The 11,223-nt window shown below is 31.4% G+C and overlaps 1 protein-coding gene across 4 annotated transcripts; it reads right to left on the bottom strand.

Moving 5' to 3' along the window:
* Window positions 1-3,215: 3,215 nt before the first annotated feature.
* Window positions 3,216-8,946, bottom strand: LOC135128730 (phenoloxidase-activating factor 1-like). 4 transcript variants are annotated; one of them, XM_064055780.1, is made up of 6 exons: window positions 8,706-8,946; window positions 8,590-8,628; window positions 8,224-8,421; window positions 4,127-4,358; window positions 3,795-4,075; window positions 3,216-3,745 (listed from the first exon to the last, which is right to left on the bottom strand). In XM_064055780.1, the coding sequence occupies exons 1-6, from the start codon at window positions 8,848-8,850 to the stop codon at window positions 3,411-3,413; spliced, it is 1,230 nt and encodes a 409-aa protein (XP_063911850.1). In that variant the 5' UTR covers window positions 8,851-8,946; the 3' UTR covers window positions 3,216-3,410. The 4 variants fall into 4 exon arrangements, with proteins under 4 accessions (XP_063911850.1, XP_063911849.1, XP_063911852.1 ...); XM_064055779.1 differs by having other exon boundaries at window positions 8,590-8,646; window positions 8,706-8,941; XM_064055782.1 differs by lacking the exon at window positions 8,224-8,421 and having other exon boundaries at window positions 8,706-8,939.
* Between the last annotated feature and the right edge of the window lie 2,277 nt (window positions 8,947-11,223).

The following is an 11,223-nucleotide window of genomic DNA, read 5'->3' as shown; positions in this document are numbered from 1 at the left end:
CGGATTTTTATTAGACAGATAATCTCCGAAAGTACTCGACCGATTGTTGTGAAATTTTGTACTTATATTAAGAATATCATGTAGATGGTAAAACGCTAACCAAAATTTGTCTAATCATCCCCACCACTAATGCGATGACGTCACTTCAAAATTGTACATAGTAAATGGGTTTTCAATTGTATAAAATAACATAGTCCTACACATGTAGTTTACAACTCTGAATCGACTTTTCACCCGAAACGTCCAGATTTTTGGAAAAAAAAATCAAAATTATAAAACAACATTTTGAAATTTAATTTTTAATCTGCCAACCAGAATGCTTTGAAATGTTGCAGATGTTTTAAGGCTATAAAGAGCATCATAAACCTTTAGTCAAAAAATATTTGCTTAGCCCCTCCAAAAACTTGATGACGTCAGCTCAAAAGTTTGTGGAATAAATCATATCTAAAATGTACAAAATATGATGAGTCTGTACTTGTGATCTATCACTCCATTCATATTTTTTGGATTTGCATATACAGGGTGACTCAAAAAAATTGATGAATGCGTAAATATATTTTATTGATTTAATCAGGAACTACAAAACCGAATGCTCTGAAATCTTGCAGATGTTTTAAGGTCATAAAGAGCATAATAAATGTTTAGTCAAAATATATTTGCTTATCCCCTCCAAAAACTTGATGACGTCAGCTCGAAAGTTTGCCGAATAAATCATATCTAAAATGTACAAAATATGATGAGCCTGTACTTGTCATTTATCACTCCATTCATATTTTTTGGATTTGCATATACAGAGTGACTCAAAAAAATTAATGAATGCGTAAATATATTTTATTGATTTAATCAGGAACTACAAAACGGAATGCTCTGACATCTTGCACATGTTTTGAGGTTATAAAGAGCATAATAAATGTTTAGTCAAAATATATTTGCTTATCCCCTCCAAAAACTTGATGACGTCAGCTCGAAAATTTGCCGAATAAATCATATCTAAAATGTACAAAATATGATCAGTCTGTACTTGTGATCTATCACTCCATTCATATTTTTTGGATTTGCATATACAGGGTGATTCAAGAAAATAAATGAAAGCGTAAATCTATTTTACTGATTTACTCAGGAACTACAAAACCGAATGCTTCGAAATCTTGAAGATATTTTAAAATTATCATAAGCATGGTAAATTTTTGATCAAAACGTATTTGGTCGCCCCCCTAAAAAAATTATGACGTCACCACAAAATTTTGCTGAATAAATCCTATCTAAAATGTACAAAATATGGTGAGTCTCTTCTTGTGATTTATCATTCCATTCAAATTTTTTCGATTTGCATATACAGGGTGACTCAAAAAAATTAATGAAAGCGTGAATTTATTTTATCGATTTAATCAGGAATTACAAAACCGAATGCTTTGAAATCTTGCAGATGTTTTAAGGTTATAAAGAGCATAATAAATTTTTAGTCAAAATATATTTGTTTATCTTCTACAAAAAACTGATGACGTCAGCTCAAAAGTTTGCCGAATAAATCCTATCTAAAATGTACAAAATATGGTGAGTCTCTTCTTGTGATTTATCATTCCATTCAAATTTTTTCGATTTGCATATACAGGGTGACTCAAAAAAATTAATGAAGGCGTGAATTTATTTTATCGATTTAATCAGGAATTACAAAACCGAATGCTTTGAAATCTTGCAGATGTTTTAAGGTTATAAAGAGCATAATAAATTTTTAGTCAAAATATATTTGTTTATCTTCTACAAAAAACTGATGACGTCAGCTCAAAAGTTTGCCGAATAAATCGTATCTAAAATGTACAAAATATGATGAGTCTGTACTTGTGATTTATCATTCCATTCATATTTTTGGATTTGCATATGCAGGGTGACTCAAAAAAATTAATGAAGGCGTGAATTTATTTTATCGATTTAATCAGGAATTACAAAACCGAATGCTTTGAAATCTTGGGAATATTTTAAAGTTATTATAAGCATGGTAAACTTTTGTTCAAAATGTATTTGTTCATCCCTCCTAAAAAAATTGATGACGTCACCCTTAAATTTTGCTGAATAAATCCTATCTAAAATGCAAAAAATATGATGAGTTTGTACTTGTGATTTATCATTCCATTCATATTTTTTAGATTTTCTTAAGAGGTGGTTCAAAAAAATTAATGAAGTCAATTTATTTTATTGATTAAATTAAAGGCAACACTTATTATTAGTATTACACCCCAACCAACCCAATTTGGTAGACACAAAATTTGTTAAAGGAAAAACTCGGTTGAAACATAAGGGTAGCACGCTTATTTACATCGACTTTAACATTACAGACCTGCATTTGTTTTATGCGTTCACTTGGTTCCGCGAATGTGAAATAGACATGTTTATAATCAACCAATTGTGAATTTCACCGTCAAGAATTAAAATAAAACCCAATGTTTTATATAATAAGCGGAACTCGAAGCAATAAAACCGACGGTCGTTTTGTTTACAGTTTCTCTGTTTGACTCTCACGTATGCTGTTACGCTTGTCATCTTAAATTAAGAATGTTTATACATAAACGATTTTCAATTGCCCCTCATATTACTAGACAGCGAATTTCTGTCGGGCTACGTCACGATTATAGGGGGGGACGTGCTGGATTCCATAAATATAATTAACGATTTATTAATCAAACGGCTAAGTAAATGAGAACGGGAATTAACAGCAGAGTGCAACGAAACAACGTTATTCTAATCTCAAATAAACGAAGTGCAGTCCGCAACGGCAATGAATTCGCATCCCGTGCGAGCCGTACCGAGTTTGGCCTTGCCTAGCCCGACAGAAATCCGCTCTCTAGATATTACACACCGGCGCCGTATACGTGAGTAAATTGTTTCGTTATTTTATTGATTATAAGAAATCAATATTCAAAACGACCCAATTCATTTTCCCGAAAATTTGGGAATACAATCATTTTATTCTTAGTATTATCTATCCCAACTGATATACGTGTCCTTGCAAAAATGTTGATGATTTCATCACAATTTTTTTTTAAATTCCCACTACAAAAATGTAATGAGAAAAAAAAACATAATAGGCATGCAGTCGTCAAGTTTCCGACAGCGAGGGAAGTACTGTCTAAACTCTTAAGACCAATTTTTTTAAATAAAAATAATGTGTGTTTCAGTTAAGTTGTTGGTTTGATTTATAGCCTAATAAATGGTCAAACAAAAATAAATAATTTTATTTTCCTAATTCTCATATTTTATACACAGTATATAACGTCATTATTGGAAACTTTATTACAGTCGTTTAGTGACGACACTACAATGTTTGTACCTACGACAACAAATCTAACACAATAATGTATACGCTTACATACTGACCGCACTTTATGTACGTACATTCGCATCTTTACAAAAAATTAATGCTTAACTTTGATATTCTCGTTTTGACACTTCAACATCGTGCTTTTTATCCAACCACTGTAGCTCGTGATGTTGGTATAAATCGCAGGCCAGTCTTGCCTACCACATCCCATTCCATAACTGACAACCCCAGCGGCAAACCAGTGGGTCCCGTTGACCACCAACATCAAAGGCCCACCAGAATCTCCAGCACAACTATCTTTATTTTTCTTCCCTCCGGCACACAGTTGTTTGTCGATAATTTTGACGTGAAGTTGGCCGTACTTCTTTGTACAATTGTGATGTGGGTATGGCGGAACGGACACCTTCATCTTTACTGGACTTACGTTTTCTTAAAATTGCACTTTCATTACCATTTTCGGTAATTCGTTTCTAAATACCTGTTTCAGTACTGCCCCATCCACTCAACCAATACTCGAAGGGCTCAAATTCCAGCTTGTCGATGAGGCAAATCGGGGATACGTACGACGTCAACTTGACACCTTTCTTCAGATAGATCAAACCGATATCGTGGTGGTGGTGTTTAGACGTCATGCTGTAGGATGGATGGGGGATGATCTCATTAACTCTCAATATCTGGACCTTGTCGGCGCAAGTCGTGTTTTTCGCGTTGCAGTCAATTTTTGTTTTGGTGTTGTGTTCGCCCAGGTGAACCTCAAATCTACAATCGTAAATCAAGCCAGATTTATATACAACAAAGTGATAAACCTACACTGGTCCCAAAAACTGGTTGTTCTCTGACAGGAGACAGTGTGCTGCCGTCAATACAAATTTTGAAGATATCAGAAAACCGGTACATCCGAATATTCTGTTGCCGGCGTTGTTTTTGTGAATCAGTCTTGCCAACCAAGGGAATTCGCCCAACGTAGCTTCCTTGCCGCCCAGAATTCGTGATCTGATTGTGAGGTTTTGGCGACCGCAGGATTTGGGAAACGGACTTTTCTCTGCCAAAATAAGCGATTGTAGATGTTGGAAATGGAGGACTAGTTTATGTTGAAGATGTTTTCGTTAGTTCATGACTTTATCTGTGATGATTCTGAATTTCTCAACGATGGAGCTACGACGACCTACTTAAGTTGTAGTTGGTACAGTTACACATTTGTCGGAGTATAATGAGAACTTAATACTGCCAAACCTTGGAATCGATTTCCTATTTCTGAATTTTTAAACTTTATTTTGAAGAGAAAAATATTCACATCTTTAGTGGTTCTAAAGCCACACAATATGTTTTTAAACTAACGTTTAACTTCTTATAGGTCTCCCACTTCCGTCTGTCTGTCCGTCTGCCGAATGTCCGGTTTTTTATTAAGGAGATAATATCCGAAAGTACTGGACCGGCTGTTATCAAATTTTATGTTTATTAGGATAGGATTATCAACAATATAATGACATCATCTGCGAAATTTACATTAGTAAATATTATTTGACCTTTATAACACACCTAGTGCTCTGAAATCATGAACGCTTTAAGGTCGTAGGAAGAATTTTCGATTTTCTATTCGCAACTTTTAGATCACGGGAGATTTCCTCCAATTTTTTTTTTCAATTTTTGGAATTTCCGATTTCGATTTCTTCATTTTTCCATTTTTCGAATTAGAATGTTCGTTATTTTCATTTTCGATTTTTTTAATTTCGATTTCTTGATTTTTCAATTTTTCTCTTTTTCGACTTTATGATTTTTCGTTTTTAAAATTTTTAATTTTTAAAATTTTTAATTTTTCGACTTCACGATATTTCGTTTTTTGTACATTTTGATTCTAGGATTTTTTCGATTTTTCGAAATCTCGATTTTCGTATCCCCGATTTTTCAATTTTTCAATTGTTCTATTTTTCAAATTTAATTTTTTTCGAATTATCCATTTTTTCGATTTTTTAATTTCTCGAATTTTCGATTTTCGATGCTCGAATTTTCAATCTTTGTACTTTTCGTTGTTCCGATTTTTGATTTTTCTAATTTTCGATTACTCAGTTTTTAGATTTTTAATATTTTTTGTTTTTATGTTCCTCAAATTTTCATTTTTTCAATTATTCAATTTTTTTGGTTTTCAATTTTCAGTGTTTCCATTCTTCAATTTGATTCATCCAATTTTTGATTTTCCGACTTTTCGATTTTTCAATTTTTGAATTTTCGATTATTCGCTTTTTCTATATTTCGTTACATCGATTTTCCAATTTTTCAATGGTTCCATAGTAAATCTTTCGATGACTCAATTTTTCCATATAATCATTTTTGTGAATTTCCAAATTTTCTATTTCTCGATTAATCGATTTTGCGATTTCTCGATTTTCAGTTTTACAATCCTTCAATTTTTCGAGAATTTTCGACTTTTCGATTTCCCAATTTTTCGATATCTCAGTTTCAGGATTTCTGTGTTCTTAGATCTTCGAATTTTCAGTTTTTCGGCTTTTATATTTTTCGATTTATCTATTCATCAATTTTTCGATATTTGAGTTTTGGGATTTTTCAATTTTTCGATTCTTCAATTTTTTGATATTTAAATTTTTAATTTTTAGATTTCTCGATTTCTCGTTTTTTAATTTTTCAGTTTTTCGATTTTTCAATTTTTCGGTTTTTAAATTTTTCTCAAATTTAGATTTCTTGATTTATCTTGGTTTCGATGTTCATTCAATTTTGCAATGTTTAGATTTTTTTAAAACTAACATTTTCAATTTTTCAAATTTTAATTGGTTTTAAGCTATTTTGATTTATCTTTTTTTAGATTTCTCGATTTTTCGATTTCTCCATCATTTGAAACTTCGATTTCCGATGGTTCAATTCCCAGCTGCTCGATGTTTAAATTTTTCGATTTTTCTACATATTTCCAAATTTTTGATGTTTCGATTTTTTACTTTTTTGAATTCCTAATTTTTCTACATTTCACTTTGGATTTTTCCCATTTCCCGATTTCCAATTTTCGATTTTTTAAATTTTACGTTCTTCGATTTCTCGTTTTTCTTTTTACTTTTTATGATTTTCGGTCTTCAATTTTTCTTTTATTAAATGTTACTTTTTTTATTTTTCAATTTTTCGATTTATCGATTTTTCAAGTTTTCGATTTCTCAACTTATAACACTTCAAGTTTGGAAATTTTTCCATTTCTGAATTTTTCAATTTTCCGATTTTTTAATTTTTCCACTTCTTGACTATTCGACTTTTAGATTTTTCAAGGTTTTAATTTTTTCAATTTTTCGAGATTTTTCGACTTTTCGATTTCTCAATTTTTCGATATCTCAGTCAGGATTTCTCTATTTTTCGATCTCCGATTTTTCATTTTTCCGGGTTTTATATTTTTCGATTTATCGATTCATTAATTTTTCGATATTTAAGTTTTGGGATTTTTCAATTTTTTGATATTTAAATTTTTGATTTTTAGATTTATTCGGTTTTTAAATTTTTCAATTTTTCAGTTTTCTCAATTTTTGGATTTCTCGATTTATCTTGATTTCGATGTTTTGATTTTTCAATTTTTCGACTTCTGAACTTTTCGATTACTCGATCATTTGAAGATTCGATTTCCCGATACTTCAATTTCCCAGCTGCTCGATGTTTAGATTTTTCGATTTTTTTTTCCAATTTTTTTATGTTTCGATTTTTCACTTTTTCGATTTCCTAATTTCTTTACATTTCAGTTTTGGTATTTTCCAATTTTCGATTTTTTAAATTTTACATTCTTCGATTTCTCGTTTATCTTTTTACTTTTTAGATTTTCGGTCTTCAATTTTTCTTGTATTAAATGTTACTTTTTCCGATTTTTCAATTTTTTTAATATTTCGGTTTATCGTTTTTTCAAGTTTTCGATTTCTCTACTTTTAAACACTTCAATTTTGGAAATTTTTCCATTTCTGAATTTTTCAATTTTTCGATATTTTAGATTTTTCGGTGTGTAGATTTCTCGACTTCTCAACCTTTTGATCTTCCGTTTTCTCGATGTTTCAATTTTTCAATATTTCGATGTTTGGATTTCCTGGTTTTCCAATTTTCAATTTTTCCATTTTTCGAATTCTTGATTTTTTGATTTTGAATTTTTCGTTGTTTCGAAATCTCGATTTTCGATTTTTTGATTTTTCAGTTTTTCGGATATTCGTATTTTTGAATATTTGATTCTCGAATTTTCGATTTTTCAGTCTTCGAATTTTCAATTTGTTTCTTTTTCGATTTCTCTATTTTTCAATTTTTCGATTCTTCGACGATCATTTTCAATCTTTTCACTTTCCGTTTTTTTGATTTTTGAATTTTCGAATTTTCGATTTTTCAGTGTTAACATTTTTCAGTTTTTAGAATTTTAAATCTTTTTAGTTTTCAGTTTCGCGAATTTTCAATTTTTTTATTTCAATGTCTCCATTTTTCAATTTTTACATTCTTCGACTTTTCAATTTGTCGATTTTAGAATTTTCGATTAGTCGACCTTCGATATTTCGCTCCTTCTATATTTTGTTTCTTGTAATTTTTGAATTTTCAGTTTTTACATTCTTCAGTTTTTCGACTTTTCAATTTTTTTACTTTTCGATTTCTCGAAAGTTCCACTGTTCCAATCTTCAGTTTTTCGAATTTTTGATTTCTTCTGTTCTCGATTTTTCGAATTTTCGATTTGTCGATATTAGAACTTTCAACCTTTTTAGATTTTCCGGAAGATTTGTCTAGTTTTTCTATTTTCGATGTTATTTATGCCAATGGTTTTTACTTTATAGAGGAATTTATTGAGCTTTGTTGTTGTTGTTTCTTGCATCTACTTCTTCGTGCATTCTTTAGATTCAAAAGAAATCATGTCATCTGCATCAAATGGTGAAAAATTGAAGCTACAACTTTACCTAAATATTTATAATTAGAATGTTTTCCGCAGCATACTGAGGGATTGCTAGTATTTTCATGTCTAGGACCACACCGCGATTCGTCCAAAAACGCTTGAGCCTGTGGATTTTGTTGCTGTTTTAACAGTTTTGTGCAGTTCACAAGCGGCATACAGAAACCGGTGTCATCATTTGGAGTCATGCAATAAGTTACCATGCCTAATTCAAATTAAATCGAATACTATTTGCTACATTCAAATAACTCTAAGTTGGTTCATATTTTAAAGATTCACAAACTTGTAAATACATATGTATCAGACGGAAGTACAGACAGAATCAAGGATATATCTTTAAAATGTGAACCGACTCTATACTGTGAGGACTTACGTTCTCTTATTTCGTCTGTCGTGCCATTTCTTGGTTGCCCTGTGGACATATCTTCAACTAGACAAAAAGAAATCATAATAAAAACGCACATAAAAAATCGCGAAACGTCTACTTACGTGATGATGTCAAATTTCGTAACGGGTTGGCAGTTGTCACAGGTAGCATTTCTGTGACATTTTGTGTGACATTTCGTTCGGCTTCCACTATAAACCAAAAGTTGAACACCACGTATATGAGAAAATTTCTTTTCCAGAGCCTCATTCTCTTTCCGTACAACGTAAACAAATCACTGGTCTATTTGTTGAAACGCTTCGCTGCGCCATAACCTAGCTAACCTTTAACATCTACTATCAACCGGTGACTCCACAATCAAACGCAAGATATGACTTTAGCACAATTCCAGCAACACCATTTACCGTCTTGTTGTGCGGGTGTAATGAAATTACGAGAAAAATAAACCCTTTATCTCTACCACCAAACGAGTTTAATCCTCGCGTAATTCCCCTCGCGCAAATAAATAGCCCGGATTTGCAAAAATGCCATATTTCGCCGTTATCAAGGTCATTATCAAAATTACAGCCCCTATTCGCTCTAGGCTTATTTCGCTATCCGTTTCGAATTAGCGAGTTTTTGAATTTGGGTCGGATTTATAACTGCTGCCGGCTTATCGGCGACTGCAATGAATGTCTCGTTATTGCACTCGTTGCATTATTCATCGTCGATCATATTCCGAACCCCAAATTTGCTTTCAATAGGCGATTACGTGCGAATCAAAACCGGCTGACAGTTCCAAGGTTCCAACGATAAACTTCGATTACTTCCTGGTAACGGAAACAAAATTAAGATATTTTATCTCTTTAGCGCACAATGCGAGTGTGCGATCCGAAAGTTTAATTCAGACGTCGATTCAAAAGGAAACGTAATGAAATTAAAGGCGCGCTTTTGATATTGATGAGCCGGGAGGAATTCGCAAATTCGGAGTGGTTTCGCCTTTATGTGCGGCATTTGCATGGGAATCGTCATGGAAGTACAGTTATGTCACCGGAGAGACTGAGTTAATAATTTTACTTCATGAACGGAAACCAAGGAAGTCCACATTGTATTCGAGTCCATTGGGCGACTCGCTACTTTCATGTTTTCTCGTTCGTTATGATTATCACGTAGATGGTAAAACGCTAATCAGAATTTGTCTGATCGTCCTCACCAACAATGGAATGACGTTATTTCACAAATTTACAATAGCAAATGTTATTTAAATTTCCGTGTTGAGTTTATACCTTTGGCTTAAAATTGCAAAATCGAATGCTTTGAAATCGTGCAAACGATAAATCGTTCATCAAAATTTATCCGCTCATGCCACCCTCAGGATGTCATCTTACAGTTTTGTAGAATGTTATTTCAATATTAAAAAGTAACCTAGTCTTGAAATTGTGGTTTCTGAACGTTTATCCTAAACATCAGATTTTTGAAAAAAAAAAAAATCAAAATTGTAGATATAACAATTTTTAGATTTCCCGATTTTTCAACATTCAATTTTCCGATTCTTCAAATTTTCGATTTTTGGATTTCTTAATTTTTGGATTTCCCAGTTTTCCGGTATTTCAGTTTTACGACTCTTCAGTTTTTCGACTCATAAATTTTTTTAATGTTGTATTTTTCGATTCTTCAATTCTTCATTTTTTCGATATTTTAGTTTCTCAAGTTTCAGATTTTTCGGTTTTTTAATTTTTCGAAATTTAAATTTAATTTTTTTTTTCAGTTTTTTGATGGTTCGATTCCTGGATCTTTCGATTTTTCGACTTCCCGATTTTAGATTTTTCAGTTTTTAAACTTTTAGATTTTTTAAATTTTCCATTTTTCAATTTTTCAATATATCTTTTTCTCTATTTATTGAGATTTCGATATTTCAATTTTTTGATTGTTCATTTTTTTTATTTTAAATGGTTCAATTTTTCGATTTTGACCTCTTTTAATTTCTTCATTTTTCGATCCTCGAATTTTCGATTTCTCGATTTCTCGATCTTTTGATGATTCGATTTCTCGGTGCTTCAGTTTTTCGATTTTCCAACTTTTTGGCTTTTCTATCTTCCAATTTTTCGACGTTTCGATTTTTCAATTTTTCGATTTATAGATTTTTTAATTTACATCTTTTCGATTTTGTTTTATCAATTGTTTGATTTTTCGCCTTTTCCACTTTTCGATTTATCGATGTTTTAGTGACTCATTTCTTCAGTTTTTGAAGTTTTGGATGTTTCGATTTTTCGATTTCTCAAGTTTTTCAAATTTTCAATTTTCCGATTTAACAATTTTTCGATATTCGATTTTTCAATTTTTCAATGTCTCAACTTTCGTCATTTCACTTCAGGAATATATATTTCAATCTTCTGATTTTTCAATTTTTGCGATTTTGTAGATTTTTCGGTTTCTCGATTTTCCATTTTTCGCTTTTCGACTTTCCGATTTTTCAACATTCGATTTTTCATTTTTCCAATTTCTTGATTTTCAATTTCAATATTTTGTTTGGACCTTTCAATTTTTCGATTCTTCAAATTCTCGATTTCTTAATTCTTGGATTTCTCATTTTAGCGATGTTTCAGATTTAGGACTCCTCAATTTTTCGACTCATCAATTTTT

This window comes from Zophobas morio, unplaced genomic scaffold (genome assembly GCF_036711695.1).
Source record: "Zophobas morio isolate AGI-343-1 ecotype UQ-CSIRO unplaced genomic scaffold, CSIRO_AGI_Zmor_V1 ptg000014l, whole genome shotgun sequence".
NCBI lineage: Eukaryota > Metazoa > Arthropoda > Insecta > Coleoptera > Tenebrionidae > Zophobas > Zophobas morio.
Note: the sequence above shows the minus strand (reverse complement) of the source record. Positions and strands in the feature narration are given on the sequence as shown.

Bases quoted from the DNA above. Each gene is read 5' to 3' on its own strand.
- LOC135128730 (XM_064055779.1), bottom strand. From the start codon at position 8,850: ATGAGGCTCTGGAAAAGAAATTTTCTCATATACGTGGTGTTCAACTTT. The intron at 4,359-8,223 runs GTAAAGTTGTAG...TTATTTTGGCAG, and splicing joins TTCTAATTATAAATATTTAG to AGAAAAGTCCGTTTCCCAAA. The intron at 3,746-3,794 runs GTATTTAGAAAC...TGCAATTTTAAG, and splicing joins ATGGGGCAGTACTGAAACAG to AAAACGTAAGTCCAGTAAAG.